Genomic DNA, 19,340 nt, shown 5'->3' on the forward strand with positions numbered 1-19,340 from the left:
TTTTACAACGCAACATCCACTACAACGCATTCCTTTACAACGCAGGACACTACAACGCATTTTTAAAAACTACCTTTACAACGCATTCCATTATATCGCATACTACCTTTACAACGCATACCATTACAACGCATAATATTACATTGCATTTAAGGTAAGTATTGGATATTATAGGGGTAAAAATTACTATTCTTACTCCAGGGGGTGCAACAGTAGGGTAAGTGTTGGATAGTATAGGGGTAAAAATTACTATTCTAACTCCAGGGGGTGCAACAGTAGGGCAAGTGTTGGATAGTATAGGGGTAAAAATTACTAACAAACACACAGATCAAATGTATTTTTAGGAACTACACAGCATGATGCTTTTATGATTCAAATATGAAATCACTTTAACTGCATTCTTCAATGATAATAGTAATATTTTTCAGTCCAGCTTACTCAGAAGAAGTGTTTGAATAGTTATTCTGAATTTTTCAGGCTCTAACTCTGTTACAAGGAGTGCACACCAGAGGTTATTCTCCATTTCTAGAGATTAATGTTTTGAGGAAGAAGAAAAAAACTTTTCACAAGCAGTTTTCTCTAGGGAAACAATTATAGCACCAGAGCTATAAGGAAGGAAAACAGTAGGAAATGATCATGTGAGAGAGATTGAATTGTCATTAGCCTATTTTCTTAAAAGTAAGACTAAGAAGAAGTTTTGATTGAAGATTTGCCGTTTCTCTTTCTGAAAAATCATACCATATATATTTTTATATCAAAGACTGTGTAATACAAACTACAAAATACTCTGAGAAGACACACAAGAAGAAACCAATAATCCACATGTGAGTAGTAAATTTCTAAATAAAAGAAAGAATATTACATAGCTGTAACTCGCCTAAATATTAAATAAGGTAGATGAATGATTCATGAATGATTCTAGTTAAGCAATTGAGCATGATTTCTACTTTAGAGAAAGCAGAAGTCCCACTCGAGAATGTTGACTTGGCAACGGTTTTTGATATGGCTGAAGTGGAAAGTTACCTCTTCATTGATCATATGACTGAAAAATTGACCTCGAGACATGAACAAATCTACCTTACAGCAGAATTTATGCACTCACTGAAAAAGAAAATGAATTTTCAAATGAATACCTTGAGCAATATCTTGCTAATAGATTTATACGTCCCTCTCAATCGCCCATCTTTTCACCTGTCTTCTTCGTCCCAAGGAGAATGGAGTGCTAAGACCGCGCATTGACTACAGAGCCTTGAAAATAGTAACAGTTAAGAATCAGTAACCCCTTGTAGCTTATCTCTGAGCTCTTAAATCAAGTTAAAGAAGCCAAAATCTATACGAAGCTGGATCTCTGTGGTGCTTACTATTTAATCTGTGTGGCAGAAGGAGATGAGTGGAAGACTGCTTTTCGCACTAGATTTAGGTTGTATGAATACCAAGTGATGTCCTACGGTTTGTGTAGAGCTGCCTTCCAACACTTTGTCAATGAGGTTTTTGGAGAATTTGTAGACAGAGTTGCTGTGGTATATATAGATGACCACTTAATTTTCTCAAATTATCTAAGTGAACATGTGCAACACAAGAGGGCCAGTCTCAAGAAATTGTTAGAAAATAATCTTTAAGTCAAGTTAGAAAAGTGTGACTTGCATGTGGAAGTAGTTACATTTTTTAGATTCAAGATATCTGCTAAAGGGATTTCGATGGACCCAGCCAAGAACCAAGCAATTTTGAATTGGCACTCTCCTAAAGATGGTAAAGTAGTATCAAAGTTTCATCAGATTTGCAAACTTCTATTGTTGCTTCATAAAGCAATTTTCTAAAAGAATTGATCCAACAACCAGTCTCCCAAAGAAAGGATTTCCTTTTGATGCTCTACAGAAGCAGAAGAAGCCTTTCAGTTTCAAAAGGGAGCCTTTACCACAGCACCAATTTTACTTCACCCAGATTCATAGAAATTATTTTATGTTAAAGCTGATGCTTCTGATTTGGCTATTGGTGGAGTGTTATCACAACGACATAAGAGTACCTGGCCACTGTATCCTGTGGACTTCTGCTCTCGGAAACTAACTTCCCTTGAAGTGACCTACTCTATTGCTGAGAAAGAATTGCTGGCTGTGAAAGATGCCTTTCAGGAATGGTGGCCATACCAACTTGGAGCTTGTCATGTAGTTAGAGTGTTCATTGACCATTAATGTAGGAAGGTGGAATCTGACTACATGGTTGCCCCCACTTTTTTCCTGGTGTTTTGTTGGTTTCTGACTTAGTTTGGCTGGGAACCTGCTATTCAGGTCCCCAGCCTATCTGCATTCTCTTATAAATTGATTCCACGTACTCTAGGTACATAACAGATTGGATTCTAAGGTGCCCTTATAAGTCCCTAGTGTGTGGTATACTATGTACCCAGGGCATAGGTACCCCAGAGGCCTACCAGGGGCTGAAGCATGTATTATGCCACCCCTGGAAAGCCCTCCAAAATGACACCACAGGTCTGCTACTGCAGCCTGGGTAAGGTGGTGCAGCCACCCCTTACAGAGATATAGGCACTGACACTGCAGCACTCGACATCTTCCACGGGACAGCTCGAATCCAGCTCCTGGTCATCCTTGACGCCTCCTGGTCCTCATGGCTGAAGAGTCAAGCTTCACCTTCTTCACCTTAAATCACCCGACATCGGTGGGCATTCACCTATCCTGCCCCTGGTCACTGGCTAGTGACCCAGACTCTGTCCCCTCTGCTTTCATGTTCTTCTCGACTTTGATCCAGGCTTGGATCTCTTCGGACACTGCGCATTTTCCCGGCAGCAGCATTTGCTTGCCAGCTCCTTTTGAAAACGACGACGCAACACAACACTATTTGACACCTATGCACCCCGCTTCCCTGTGTGATGTAACTCGAGTACTCAGGTGCTCCTGTGGGTGCTGACCCTAGAGCTTCCTAAGTCCAAAAGGGTTTGGTCCTAGCTCATCTCTAAGTGTCCTTAATCTTTAAAAATCTAACCGCGACTTTCCCCATAGAAGCTAACGGGAGCTCGCGGCTGTGTTCTCTCACTGCTCACGGCCCCCGTGGGTCCCCTGTTTCACTACCTTGGGTGGTTCATTGGGGTCCCAGTGATTCTACAGGCTCTAGGCCTTGTGTCTAGTTAAGTCATGGTTCTTATACCACTATTTTAGTATATGGTTTGGCTCGCCTCTAGGGCCTAACGTGTATTTGTGCTATTTTACTGTAATATTTGAAGTGTAACTTATGTGTTCGGACCTTTAGCCTCATAAAGAGACTAGTAGGGTGTGTTTAGAAATAGATACATATGTTTTATATATGTACCTGGTGAGGTTGCCTTTCATTTAGCCATTCAAGAGATTATAGACTGGTAAAACAAGCTGCTTTACATTCCTTCAAGACTTAGCCTGACAGCTGCTCTCCATATCTACCACTAGGATAGCTTTCAATAAAGGTTGTCTTTAACCTATCATCAATAAGGTTTTTTTGGGACTGGAGCAAGGTGCCTACTATAACTAGTGGACAGCATATACCCGGCCAACCTCTCACAATTAAATCCTCCAATTTCTAAAATCTGTCCGAACCTTAACTCCTTAACTCTAAGATAATTGAGATGGTCATTATACTTTGCAGGGTTTAACTTTACAATCACAGATCTACATGGCTCGGCAAATGGAAATGCAGACGCCTTTTCAATAATGGATACTCAACCAAGGACATATACATAGGAAAGGTTTGCTTGTGCCTTGTTTCCTGAATTTAGGACAAAGGTGCAAGAGTCAATGTCAAAGGAAGATGTGCTAGAGTGGGCAAAGGAAAATGCAAAATGAAAAAGTTTGGATAATCTCCCTTATTTCAAAGAAATACTCTACCTACCCACTAAAGAATTACAAGAGTTGGCTTTAGGTATTTGTCATGATGATCAGCTGGGAAGTGATAAAGGAGATTTTAAATCACCAGACCTTGTAAAGAGACATTTCTGGTGGCCTAAAATGAATCCTCAAATAAGACAACATGTTCAAACTTGTGTTAGATGCCTCAGAGGTAACACTAAGGGGAACTTCTACCATTCCCTATTGCACCGTACCATTGGCACACAGTCACAGTGGATATATTAGTAGATTTACTGTCTAGTCAGGGCTATAATACCATCCTAGTATCTCAAAGATGAGTTATTTCACTCCTCTTCAAAAGATTCCTAGTGCTCCTCATCTAGCTCAAATCATTCCCCAGCACATTGTCAGAGAACATGGCCCCACTGGTTGTAAATTCTGATCGACGAGGCCCATTACACTTCAAACTTTGAGAAGGCATTTATGAAAAGGCTTGCAATAGATTCTAGATGCTCCACTAGTTATCACCCAGGAGCTTGAACAATACTTACGCCTAAAACTTTTAGACCTCGATGGAGAGTGGCCAGCTTTAATTTGCACTGCGGAATTTGTGTACAATAATGCGATTCATGCTTCCACCGGTTATTATCCATTGTATTTAATATCTGGAAGACACCCATATGTTGACAAAGTTCCAGCAGTGTATTATTTTAGCAAATTAATTCAGAAGGCCTATCAATCTGCTAAAGAACACTTATAAAAAGCTAAGGCCTCCTATAAAATTCATGCTGACAAAAAGAGAAGAAAAAACACAAACTATAATAAAGGAGACAAGGCCTTGTTATCTACTCAACATTAACACTTAAAAGGGATTTTAAAAAATCAACCTAGATATTTAGGCCCCTTCAGAGTGGACAAAATAATAAATCCAGATATTGTAAAACTCAAATTGCCCTCCCAAATACGGATTCATCCAATATTTCATGTTGCTCTGTTAAAAACAAATCCTCTAAACTTAAGAGTGACATTTCCTACGGATTCAGTTTAGTTTGGTTCTGAGAAGTCAGCAGATTCTTAATTCAAAATTCAAAAAGGGAAGGCCTTACGACCTAATTTAGTGGTAAGGTTTTGGTCCTGTAGAAAGGTCTTGGGAACTCTCTCAAAATGTTCACGTCCCACGATAAGTGAAGCAATTTCATCTCTTATTTCCCAGCAAACCTTTTTTGGAGAAATACTCTTTGAAGTGGGGTATTCTCAGGAACACAGTAGCTAGCATCAGTAATTGCTCACTAGGGATGAAGAACTGCTGGAGATTACAAATATCTCTTTTCATGATCTCATGCTGGTGCTCAAAAGATTGCTCCTGGTGTTTGCATGCTCACTCTCCACAAAAGACTAATTGAGCGTTCTAGTCCTGTTATGCTGCCTGTCCTTGTCTCTGCTTCTTGCGTGCATCCACATAAGAACGAGTACTTCAACTGCCTTCTTCACCGAGGAGAGTGCCGTTTCTCAGTCTTGCTTACTCAGAAGACATTTTGAATAGTTATTCCGCCTTTGAGTTACAAGATATACACACCAGGGGTTATTCCCCATTTCTAGAGAGTTTTCTTTTTTGAGGAAAAAGAACAAAACTCTCCACGAGCAGTTTTCTGTGAGGAAAGAATTAACACACTGCAGCTATAAGGAAGAACGACAGTAAGAAATAATCATATGAGAGAGACTGAGTTGTCATTAGCCTAGATTCTCAAAAGAAAGACTATTATCCAAGAAGAAGCTCTGGCAGAAGACTTCCCTTTTTCCTTTCTGGAAACTCATACCATAAATATATTTATATCAAAGACTGTGTATTACAAACTAAGAAAGACACTGAAAAGATACACAAGACGAAACCAATAATCCATATATGAGTTCTAAATTTCTAAAGAAACAAAAGGACATTACAACGCTGTAACAGAGAGGAGCTATCCTAAAGATTAACTAAGGTAGGTAAATGACTGATATGAAAGAGAGTGAGTTTTAGAGAAGTAGTTGTTTGGAAATGTTTAGGTTATTTCAAGCATATTATTGTCCTCCTATGTAGGGGTTGTTATGGATCTGATAAAAGAAACACCTTGAGAAGACCTTAGGAAGCATAGAAATAGAAGAGCTCAGAAGGACGCCTGACTCTGGAGGCAGTCTCTCTCTTTTTCTTCCATTCGCCCTGTTCCCCTTGCTTGTGCAATATGAGAGATTAGCATTCAGCAACACACATAGAAAGAGGAAATCGCCTCCATTGATTGTTTTAATGCAGGAAGGTGGCCCTTCTTGCAAAAAAACAATCATTCGCCTGTCTAAGGGCAAGGCAGCCATTTGAGCGTCAGCGTAGTAAAAGTGGACAGGAATGCACGGTATCCTATAGATACAGCGCATTGCTGCCCTTTTCTTTTGATGTAGGGCAGCACAGAAGGAAGACTTGCTGCTCTGTCCTTTGCCAAAAAATAAGTAAATGAGGCCCCTAGCCGTCAATCTGGCATTGACCAGCATTATTCAATCCACGGGAAATTTGTTGTCAAAATTTCTATGCATGAATATTTCTGTTTTTAAGTCAAAGCAACCAAACAATGACTAGTTAGCAATTGTTGAGAAATATGTTATTGGGATCGTCCATGAAACTTGGTACACGGAAATATTGCCTGGGAGGGATATCAAAGTTTCAGTTTAGCTCTACTCTCTCATAGTGGCTCAGCTCAGGGAAGGTTCAGATTTTGAGGGGTTGCAAGGCTGAACTAATTGTTTTTAAAAATAGGAGAATTCAAGTCCTTTGGGTTGTACTTCCCAGCACTTTTAATATTTATTTCAATAATTTCGACAAATCCGTCAACACGCAGAATAAGGAGGGTGATCGCAACAATCTTTTCATGTTTAACTGTTTTAAAGAATCGATCTCTCGCTGTCTCCAAATACCATTGACTTCAATATTATCCTGGAGGCCTTTAATGCTAAAATTGCAACTAATGCTACTCAGAATAATCCCTTTTCGATTCAAGATAGGGTGGATATCAAGGGGACTAAGCTTTATAGATATGTGTTACAATTTGGCCTCCTGAATGTGCCAGAAACATTGGAGGATCAGACCAATATCAGGGCTACTTTTGTAGGCTGGGGACAAGGCACAATCATTGACTATGTCTCCATCTCAGAGTATATGAAGGTATTCTCTTAATCCTGGAGGACTCTCAAAAAGAGTGTCAGTGACCATAACCCAAATGACTTCTTAATTTTCCTACCAACAGGCACAGATTGTCTGCTGAGAAAGGAATTAAGAACCTGCAGACCACTGACAAAGGGTTGAGACTCAGAGGGAGAGGTATTCATTTTCCCGACCCTGCTTTTTCCATCTTTAGGGCGAGTTTTGATCCAATAAATGATTGTTTGCTGACTTTCAATTGATCTCGCCCATTTATCACCGACACTTCATTTAAACTTAATATTCCATCAAGAGAGCTCAGTTCCAACCAAGAAAAGATCTTCCCAAAGATGGTCCCAAAAAAGAATGCAGAATAGCTAAAAAATATATATATGCTATGTTGTGCTGTTAATGGTGTTTCTAGAAATCAAGCCAACATTGTCAGGGCTAAAGCTGTTTCTAAGTTAACAATTAGTGTGTGGAATGAAAGAATAAAGGAAAAAACCTTGTACATTTTGATTAAATCCCGTAAACACAAAGGTTCTGGTGCCTTTTGGAAAATTGTGAGTGCTAAGAAAAGTGATTGTGATAACTCCAACAGGCCGACTACCAATATTAGTGCCAAAGGTTGGGTGGAGCATTTTATTATTATTTTTTCTTTCGGCATGGACAGTAATAATGTTGTACAGAGGGCTCCCATGACTTGCCTGATGAACATTCATTTTTCTGTTGAAGAGGTTGTAGACACCATTAGAGGTAGCCCAGCTCACAAGGCCCGGAACCTGATGGGCTCTCTATGGACTGTATACATTAAATACCCAATTCTGGGGTCCATCATAATGAATGTTTTGAAAGCTGCTGTGTCACCAGTATTCCAGCTTCATAGCAGACAGTTACTATTGTTTGTATCTTTAAGAAGGACAATAGATAAGAACCTAAGGGCCATATGTATCAAATACTTTTGCAAACGTTTGCAAACGTTGCAATTCGGTAACTTTGCCCATTTGCGAAAGCATAAGAGCTTTTCAAGGTGTATGATATGCGTTTTAGTCGCAATTTTAGGTAATAACAAATGTGCCAAGCATTTTCTAAATGCAAACTGTGCAGTTAGAACATGATGTTACCATCGACTTGGAGTTGGTGTAACAATGTGCACATTTAAAAAAATGTATTTTTCAAAGTGTCATGTGGCACACATGCCTCTAGGGAATTTGTGCTCCTTGCATGAACGCATTTCTTTTTTGGGGTGCTTCAGGGGGGCCTTAGGCCTCCAGGCACACCTGGTATTGCATTACCTAATTTGTGATTACCAATTTGGTAAACACAGATCCGGTAATGCAAACCCATTTGCACCTATGGGCCTTTAGGCCCCATAGGAAAGAATGGAGTAGTATTACATAATAGCGATTACTTAATTGTGATTACAAATCTTTTGTACTAGCTATTAGGTAAACCCTATTTTCTTACATACAATTTTGCATTCCTTAAATAGCGATTACCTTTTCACTATTCAAGTAATGCAAAATGGAGTTTCGATCCATATGACCCTAAATGCTGCAGGCCGATCTCTATACTCGATTTAGAGGCCAAAATTTCAGAGCGTTTTATTTTACATAGAATTGAGGCCTGGGCAAATGAGAATAAGGCAATATTATTATGGTGCTGTTTGGATTTAGAGAAGGATTGGGGACTCAAGATCAATGCTCGTACTTGCACCTAATCACTGAAAAGTACACAGTAGCCAAAAAAGGAACTATGCATACCTTTCTTTTATTGATCTCAGAGGTGTCTTTGACTGTGTCAACCGATCAAAGCTATAGGACATTTCAATACATATGGGCCTACCCAAACCTCTTGTGAATTTTTCACAGGCACTTCACAGTGGGGTGACTGCTTCTGTGAGGTATGGCCCAGAGGGGTAGTGCACAAAACGAGTCAGGCTAGCCAGAGGGGTTTGTCAAGGCTGTGTCCATGCCCTCATATTGTTTGATCTGTATATTAATTAGGGGTACGTGGAACTTGAGAAGTTTCACTCCACGGAGTTATGCAGAGTTACCCAAAAACTCAGCAAGACTCAGCGGAGTGTCCCAAGCAGTGGAGTTATGGTACGTCACTCTGCTTACTCAGATTTTTAGCACCGGAAGCTGGTCCCACGCTATAAAGTCAGCACAAACAGAACCACGCGGTGTGGCAAAAGGAGCTGCATTTTACCGCGAGTTGAATTTCTACACAAGCGGCAGCTTTCTCAACACGAGCGGTAGTGACCTGTTACGACCGCCCGCATTAAAAAATCTTACTGGCAGGTGGTCTAGCACTTGATTTTTTCGCTCTTGCGACATACCATTGGCGAGCCGCTCACAAGAAAAAACTCAGCCACAAGGTATTTGGAGAAGTACTACCGTAACTCCAAGCTGAGCACGGAGTGGCCAAAACTCCACGAACTCCGCTGGAGGAGTGTAGTTTACTGGCCACCCCTAATATTAACAGGATGAAAAATTTTCTAATCGCTACTGGCAAGGACCTGTCAAAGTTGGGGCCCTGGTTTGTTTCTGCACTACTATTTCGGCTCTACTATATGCAGATGATGCTGCCTTAATTGCACGTACCCCAATAGTCCAAGATAATTTGTTGCTCACTTTTTTAAGCTAGTGGACAACCCGAATATTGAAACTAAAATCTCTAAAACTCCTTGCATGGTCTGTGGTAAACAATGCCATAAGGTTAGACAACTCACTATGAACAGAAAACCGATTATGAGAGTAAATGATTTCTCATATATAGGGGTGATGTTCGATGTCCGGAGTTCCTGGTTAACTTGCATCTCGCACAGGTGTCTCTATTTTAATCAGTCTGCGAGGGTAGTCTTTGATTTATGTTATGTTATGTTAAAAGCACTTTTATAGCGCACAGCTGCCCCAGCCAAGGGGCGTCCCAGCACTTAAAGAGAGGACCCAGTAAGTCAGAAAGGTGGGTAAAAAGCTGTGCTGCCTATCTTTAAAATTTTAAAACCCAAGTACATTCCAGTTGTATCCTATGGGCAGCCATCTTGTCTAAAAATGCAACAGGAGGGGAGCCGCTATTATAGATGTCTGCTTGGACTTCCACCATCCAGTCTGCACTTTTATGTACTTGAGGATCTGGAGCTTCCTTATGTTGTGGGTTCCATCAAGCTAGCAGCTCTTCTTTGGATTTTAATTTGGGCAAATGAGCAGGCCAATTTCAAATGCGTGTTCATCACTGACTTTTACGCCTGTGAGTAGGGCCTTAAAATGAGTGGCTAAAATATGTTAAGAATAGTACAGAAGTATTGGACAGACCTGAAATGTTTACTTCCCCACACTTGATTGTTAAAGGAGACGCTGAACGAGTCAAAAAGTTATATGTCTTTTTGCAGGGTGGAGAGTGAAGAGAAAGCATATTGAAAAAAACATTGTCAGGGACTAAAGCTGCTTTTAAATTAGCTATTAGGGTGTGGAATGAAAATCTGGTATTGGAATGGAATCCTGTTTAGCTGTGTGAAAAATATGTCAGAAAGCTCGTTGCCAACAAACTTTCAGTTGGATTCCATCAGGAGCCGTCTGTGTTTCCTCCTTGGCCATTTGTGACTCAGCGTCTATTTTAATCTGTGATGAGGTTTCTACTCTGACCTTGGCACATTTGTCTGTAAATATCATGTGTTCCCTCAATGAATATTTTTATTACCAATTTTAAAACTAAATGATTTTCATCAGCGCAAACCTGCACTCTAATTTTAATATATGTCATCCAGTCCCCTGGGGTGTTCTGCAGTTGGTAGGTTTTTAAAATCGCCATTCATATGCGCAAGTCAATGAGTTACTCAATATTTGTTTTCCAAATGTTGGACGTTTTATGGTTATGAATAATAAACAATAGATGTTATGGTTATGATATACCCCAGGAACCATTTGTGATTTTGTATGAGTTTTTACCTTTAATGTATTTGTATGATGTCATTGGTATTTTTGCAACCTTATTGTCTTGTTCTTTTATGGATTGGTTTTAAATTCGACATAAAGATTTGAACAATTGATTGATTGATTGATTGATTGATTGATACTCATATTGTGCATGGAACATGCTCTCTGATGTGATTCTCCTGTGACTTGCCTTCACCGCTGTGTTCCTGAGGTTCGTTTACAAACCAACTATAAATACTGCTTCATATTCAGTTATTCCTATAGATGCTGTATTACTAAACAAAGTACATCATTGTGTCATCTTTCACATGAGTCGCAGGTTTATTGAGTTCTTGGATAGTAATTGACACTACTTTCTTTCCAGGACCAGATGAACTCCGCTTGGTGAATGAGATGTCCCCTTGTTCAGGAAGAATTGAACTCAAGCACAATGGTGTTTGGGGGTCAGTGTGTGATGATGACTCTTGGGGACAACAGGAGGCTTCGGTTGCCTGCAGACAACTGGGCTGTGCACTGGTGCAGGACTACATGTATAACTCCTCGTTTGGAAAGAGTTCTCTTCCAGTACTGATTAGCAACATTCAGTGCCAGGGAGATGAGGCCGCTCTCTGGAAGTGTGCACAGCAAGGCTGGGAATTTAATACCTGTGCAACAGGAAGGGACGCAGGAGTAACTTGTACTGGTAAGAAATACTAAGAAAATGCAAGCAAATTCTTTAATCTTACAGGACATAATTTATACCTGACTAAAATAATGTGATGAAAAGCAAAAGGCTACTAATGATGCATTTTATGACTTGCTACTGTTAGCAGTAACACAGACCAGGCCAGTGCTAATCATGAGCGGGTTCTATACACATTATCATAGCACAGACGAGATTTATTCAATGATGAGTACGCCATATAATAGGATTACAGAGAATCACTGTCCATTCTCGAGTGAGTGCAGGATACAGTGATATCATTCAGACCCACTATCCTTCCTTGAGTGAGTGCAGGATACAGTAAGATCATTCAGACCACGATCCATCCTCAAGTGAGTGTTGAATACAGTAAGATCATTCAGATCCACTTTCCATCCTCAAGTGAGTGTAGGATACAATATGATCATTCAGATCCACTATCCATCCTTGAGTGAGTGCAGGATACAGTAAGATCATTCAGACCCAGTATCCATCCTCGAGTGAGTGCAGGATACAATAAGATCATTCAGACCCACTATCCATCCTCGAGTGAGCGTAGGATACAATAAGATCATTCAGACCCACTATCCAACCTCGAGAGAGCGTGGGATACAGTAATCATTCAGACCCACTATCCATCCTCGAGAGAGTGTAGGATACAGTAATCAGTCAGACCTACGATCCATCCTCGAGTGAGTGTAGGATACAGTAATCATTCAGACCTACTATCCCTCCTCGAGTGAGTGTAGGATACAGTAATCATTCAGATCTATTATCCATCCTCGAGTGAGTGCAGGATACAGTAAGATCATTCAGGCTCATTTTCCATCCTTGGGTGAGTGCAGGATAGAGTAATATCATTCAGACCCACTATCCATCCTCGAGTGAGTGCAGGATACATTAAGATCATTCAGACCCACTATCCATCCTCGAGTGAGTGCAGGCTACAGTAAGATCATTCAGATCCACTATCCATCCTCAAATGAGTGCAGGATACAGTAAGATCATTCAGACCCACTATCCATCCTCGAGTGAGTGTAGGATACAGCAACATCATTCAGACCGACTATCCATCACCAAGTGTGTACAGTATACAGGATACAGTAACATCATTCAGACCCACTATCCATCCACAAGTGACTGCAGGATACAGGAGGATCACTACGACCAAGAAACAATCCATGAGTGAGTGCAGGATATTGTAAGACTCCATCTACGAGTGAGTGTAGTTAGGCAAAAGCAAATGACTTGGATTTTGCACACCCCCAATTTCACTGTGCCAGGAAATCCTTTGCTAACTTTTTCCAAACTACCTAATACACATTTTTGTCTCTCTATTGATTTGCAGGAAACCCAGTTATATACAGAGTTTGAAATAGGTCTATTTGGTTACAGCAGTTCCTCCTTTAAAGCGGCATGCCAAAGGGGGATCCATGTTTTTTATTGAAATCAGTCATTTTGTTGCAGTCTACCAAAGTGTCTTTGTCTTTGAATTTTGCATTGATGATGTATTGTTCAGTCATAGATGTCCATGATAAACGTGTGGAATACCTAGTTTGCACTGTTTATTTTTCACCCACTTGTGACTTTAAGAATGACATTTCAGTTCTGCAGACAGCCATCCTGAATGCAGAGAATTTATTTCCAAATGCCATCTGTTAATTGTAGGATAATTTCTTGTTAACATCTCCTCATCTAGTTATCAGGAGTGTAGCTTTTCTGAGCTCAATATGTTCAGACCCTGTACTTCTAAATATAAGGAGTGATAAGCGGGCACCTCTATTACTCAAATGTGCATTAGAATGAAATGTGACGTAAATCAATTGTAGGTTCGATGACTGCCCATCTGAAAGTTTTTTATGGCAGCTGGAAACTCTTAGGTTTCCATTAGATTATGCCTTTCTACACTACCTTGGTTCTAAATCTGTATCTGGTATAACATGAGGCTCAAGTCTCGGGAGTGATCATCTTCAATTAACAATTGGCCTTTGGTTGTAAAGTGAACTTCTAACTACTGGTCCCCATTGTTCAGGATCAAAAGATCTAATTCAAATAGGATTTATGTAATGATCAAGTTATACATGAGAAATTAAGGATGCAAATTCAATCGGTTGTTGACTCATCTTCAGGCAATGTAAACAAACCTTTATTTGAGAACTTACTTTTAGAGTTTTGTAATGCGCTGGCTAAGCCTATACAGCCTTCTTTTAACACCTGCTCCCACTCATGTAAGGGAACAAAAAGAGGCCCAAGTCACACAACTATGGTGCTCTTTACAGAGTGCCTTTGTTAAGAGAAAGACAAGTAAATTATCACAAAGTGTTTGGATGGAGACTGTAGGAAGCTGGCTCTGTATATTCTATGACAAAGTAAGGTATAGTGTGCACAGAGCCCAGTGGATCTCCAGAGTTATAGCAGAAGCTAATTAGACAATCGCTGGCAGCTTGTGGTACTGTGGTTGAGCAGTTAGGCTTATCAGGAGGGTCTGTTAAGCATTTATTGTATTCACTCACATAGGAACTGATGGCACACACTGAGAGACTGAATCCAGACCAAATAGGTAAGAATAAAAAAGATATACTTATGTTTTGTTTCTGGAACCCAGCAGGACTTGGCACAGGTAAGCAGAATATGCCTTCAAATTCAAACCTTTACAAGAAAAGGCAATTGTAGATGAAATTGGAATTGTTACAGGTTTGTATTTGCTTTTAAACAGTTGAGAGTACATTAAGATTACTTTGGATTACTGTAAGATTAACTTTCAGTTACTTCTCCTACTCTTGGTGATATGCCGAGATATCACACCGTGGAGCTTACAAAATACAGGTAAGTATGACAGATGTTGGTTCAAAAGAAAGTTACTTTGGTTTCCATGCAAACGTTAGTTCACTACTTACAACATTTTTAGGAGAAAAATCCTAACATGGATTCCTATGGAGAAAAATAGTGTTATCGGTTTGCAGGCAAGTAAACAACTTACAATGCTGGGTGTCTGGAGTTAGAACCAATGTTCCCCAAGGTTCAGGTTCGCACTCAAAGAGAGTCACCAGTGGCACTGGGGCGCAGGGTGCAGAGTGCAGGGGCCCAATATTAGCTAATAGGGCTGAGGGGCCGTCGGTCAAGGGTTACTTATGAGCAGGTCACTCGGTTATGGGAGCAAAGCTCAGTGGATTAAGATCAGCATTGCAGGGGCCAACAATCAGAACATGAGCTTCACCAGCAACAGCATGGAGGCGGCCAGATGCAGAGTGCCAAGGAAACGTCAGGAGCCCTCTGGATTTCAATGGCGATCTCTGGTTTGGAAGAAGAGCTGTAGGCTCTGGCAAGGAGGTTTCCTGAAGGTGACCACTGGCCAGAGAGGTGAGTTGGATTCTTGGGGGATGCCTGGACACCATTGGTTGGGCCACAAAGGCCGTGAGGCGTCAGGTGCAGGGGTGTCCTTTAGGCATCAAGTTTTCTTACTAGCTCCGCTCACAATCAGTGGGACCCTCAGGATTAGGCTGCAGGCATCAGTCTGAAGCTCGAGGTAGGTCCGAATCACCAGATCCCAGGTCAGGATTGCTGGGGAAACCTCCTCATAGTGTTGAGCCACTCAAACTCGGGCCATTGGAGTCGGGTGCAGAGTGGTGCAGAATGGTGGTGCAGAACCGCAGAGCCACCTGGATTTGGGTTCTCTGTTGGAGTCTTGGTTTTAGCAAACCGGCACTCACGGGAGACAGAGTCGTTCAGAGGAAGGCACGGCAGGTTCTCTGGGTTCTGGATGGCTGCTGACTGCTGGACATGCCGGGTTACGCCATTTGCAGTTTGAAGTCAGGACAGACGGTAGGGCAGGGGCCTCTTCTTCCTTCTTCAGCACGGCTCTACTGTCCTTCTTCTTTTTTCTTCTTGTATCTGAGAAGGCACGGTTCATGGTGGCCACTAAATATAGGGGTATTACAGGGGTGTGCAGACTGGAACCAGTAGGTACCTTCCTTGGGGTGAGTACACCCCTTAGTATGCCACCCTCCAGTGGGAGGAGGCATAAGCCTCTCTCTGATTGGCTGGGTCCCCTGATCGTCAAGATGGAGGGGACTGAGATGTGTGATTCACCTCACCTCCTTCACCTGAGGGGTGGGGTTGGGAAAAGTGGGCACACTTCTTCTCCTAACTTGGTTTTCCCACTGATTCTGGGGGTCAGAACCAGTGGGAGCAAGTTGCTGTGGATAACAAAAGGCAGGGTCAGCTAACAAAGGAGGCAGGCCTTTGAATCTTCCCCTTCATGGCCCGAGCCCATCCTAGGGGAGGAGGTATGACACCTCTTCCCAGGATGGGCTTTGTTTCTGAACCCAGAGAGCGAAGGACCTCTACCCAGGGGTCCAGAAACCTGTCTGGTTTTGGCAAATGGCGTGTAGCCATTCAGGAACTACACCAGGGCTGGTAGTTTTTCAGGGGGCATCTAAAAGTGGCCGTCTGCATTTTACATTAAATCCCACACTGGCATCAGTGTGGGTTCAATTTGCTGAGACATTTGCTACTAAGCGGCCCAGGTTTGAGTAAAGCCATTATGGAGCTGTGGAATTAGTGATGACCAACTCCCATACCATATACTCTACATGGATTTACTGCACTTTCAAATGTCTAAGAATGGACTTAGACACTGGAGGGGTACAGTGCTCATGCAACTGTACCCTCACCTATGGGCTCGTGCACGCTGCTAGAGGGGCGACTTTCCTAGGCCACATGCATTGGGTTGCAGGCATGGCACACAAGGATTTGTGACATGTCGACTCTTCACTTTACCTTTCTCTGTACCAAAACACGCAGCCTGCAATGGAAGTGTGTGGGTGTTAGTGTGCATGGCCTCTAAGGGTGTCACAATAGGTGCTGCAGCTCTTAGAGGTCTTCCCTGGTCACAGTGCCCATGGTACAAATGTGTACCTGGGTGTCTTATTGGATGCATTAGTGTTTGGCTGGGTGTGTCAGTGTCTGCACTGGAATGTCCCTGAGAGTGTTAGGGCCTGATTCACAAAAGTAAACTTAGACCAAAAGTTTAAGTTTAGACCTAAAGTCTAACTTTACTACTACTAAAGTTAGACATTTGGTCCAAGTTTAGACCAAAAGTCTAACTTAGACCAAACGTCTAACTTTTCTACTACTAAAGTTAGACGTTTGGTCTAAGTTAGACTTTTGGTCTAAACTTAGACCAAAAGACTGACTTTAGTAGTATTAAAGTTAGACTTTAGGTCTAAACTTAGACTTTTGGTATAAGTTTACTTTTGTGGATCAGGCCCGTTGTGTATGCATTGGTGTATGCCTGGGTGTGTCAATGTATGAATCAGTGTGTGCCTGGGTGTCTTATTGGATGCATTAGTGTTTGGCGGGGTGTGTCCATGTCTGCATCAATGTATATCCATGGGTGCATCAGTGTATGCATCAATGTGTGCCTGGGTGTCTTACTTGATGCATTAGCGTTCGGCTGGGTGTATCAGTGCCTCCATTGCTGTATGCCTCGGTGTGTCAGTGTCTGCATTGGTGTGTATCTGTACGAGTTAGTACCTGCATTAGTGTTTGTTTGGCTGTGTTTAAGATGTATCAGTGTGGGGCTGGATGTGTCAGGGTTTGTATTGGTGTGTAGATGGATTTACCAGTGGGGTATCAATGTATGTCTGGGCATTTCAGTGGCTGCATCACAGTCTGCCTTGGTGTGTACCTTGAGAATGTAGGATTGTTGAACAACACAGAAAGATTGAATTAGTAAACTAAATTACTCCAATAGATGGCACCATAAATATAACATGGAGTAAAAAACCTAAATACAAGTTAGTATTACATTTTACAAAAGAACATAAAAAACTTTTAATTTCTGCAAAGCATAAGTTCATATTATAAACAAAACAGTACCCATTTCTTATGCTGTAAGGCTATCTTAAATTACATTAAAGCATTTGATTTTCCTTTTCTTACTGTTCTCAGGTTCTATAGTTATACACTATAAATGATGTACTGTATTATGAATCATCCTTGAACAGTGGGAAAAACAATCATATAGATTGTAGAAAAAAATACCGAACTGCACTTTATGTCACTGTAAATAAGCAACTCTATGCATTGCACTCACTACAATTATTTAATCAATTATTTTACCTGTAGTTACTCAAATAATATAAACAAACATATGTCAAAAATAGCTACCTCATTATTAAGAGTACTAACTTCCTACTAATAGATATAAAGGACACTGGGATATGGAGACCTTTATAAAGGCATCAATCCTGGTAGGCCACATGATGTCATAAATACTCATAATTCATCTACTACAACTATACAATTTCACTTTTTGAGTTGTAACCATCAAAAGATAAGAATTTGGCAGCTTATAAGGCAATTGTTGCTTGAATTTGAGGTTGCTGTGATTACATTCTGTCCATTCATTTTTACTTTCTAAATAGACAGCATAGAGTACAGATGTAACCGAAACTGCTTCATTAAATATAATAGCCATGATAGTTTATGTTCTTCCAGAAATAGATATTTGTCCAGCTTTGAAATTTGCAATCTCTCTTTCCAATTTACTTCCATCAGCTCTGCATTATTGTAGCATTAAAATAATATACTCCCCACTTCTTGGTATACATAATCTTGATATAAGATCTGAGTGACAATTCGGATAGGTATTGTTTTGTGTAGCTTGTTTGAACAATTTGCCAAAAGACACAGTTCTGCAATCTGGGAGTATTAAATAAAGAAATTGCTCTGAATCTATTTCTGTATTTGATCTGAATGAGCAAACTTCACACTATGGTTCCATGAGCAGGTACGACCAAATAACTTATCAATACATATTTCTTCTTCTACAAACTACAGATATCACCATTATAAACTCCTGTGCATCCTGTTGAGTTTTTAGAGTAAATTGTAGTGACCCAGTACATATATCTACAAGGTCTCAAATGTGTGAAGCACAGTGTGTTACAGTTCTATCACTACGTAAACGTTGTAGCAAAGCACACAGTGCAGATCACAACCTCTTCTGTGGTTTCTGTTCAATTGCATGTACAAGATGAGGTAATTCAAAGAGCATGTTTAGAACAATATTTGCATATCAGTTGACACCAGAGGGGTTTGACATGTGTTAACCAAGATTATCCCCATCAAGTCAATATTTTTCTTCTTAACAGCGTCTTTGATTTTCTTGTTTTCCTTCTTTTCAACAATTTCAGTACAATCCTTTTTATGTTTTCGCTTTGGACAGATGATGGGTTTTTCATAGATGGGATACTGTCCTAAATGAGGAACATGAAGACTTCTTAACCGATTATATTCTTTAACATAAAATGGATCAGGACTTACTTTCATGTCATCAAATCGAATCAAATACAAACCGGACAATGTTCTAGCTCGAGATAAGGCTACATATGACATACCTTCCTCAAACACAGTTCAATATTAATAAATGCTGCATCTACACTTAAACCTTGAGATTTATGAATAGTCTCAGCGTATGCTAGAGAAATTGGAAACTGCTTCCTCTGAACATACAAGTCTTTCACAAGCAAAATACCGACAACAGACCTTCCAATCTGCTTTACGCCATCAACCTGATCACAATGTATTGCTAAATATTCACCCTCAATCCTATTAGGAAAGTAAAGGAAAATTATCACATACCCTAAGCACAATTTACTAATCATTCCTCAACATCTAAATTTCTATGAAAAAGTGTTCTACAGTTCTTGCAAACACTTCTC

General features: G+C 40.6%; 1 protein-coding gene across 1 annotated transcript in view; it reads left to right on the forward strand.

Moving 5' to 3' along the window:
* LOC146863555 (CD5 antigen-like) overlaps positions 1-19,340 on the forward strand; it is an 881,885-nt gene that overhangs the window by 379,462 nt on the left and 483,083 nt on the right. Inside the window, exon 4 of the mRNA XM_085643019.1 lies at positions 11,296-11,613. Within this exon, the coding sequence (XP_085499145.1) occupies positions 11,296-11,613 (318 nt within the window). The remainder of the gene's footprint in view (positions 1-11,295; positions 11,614-19,340) is intronic.

The sequence above is a fragment of the Triturus cristatus genome, chromosome 2_2 (assembly GCF_964204655.1).
Source record: "Triturus cristatus chromosome 2_2, aTriCri1.1, whole genome shotgun sequence".
Lineage (NCBI taxonomy): Eukaryota > Metazoa > Chordata > Amphibia > Caudata > Salamandridae > Triturus > Triturus cristatus.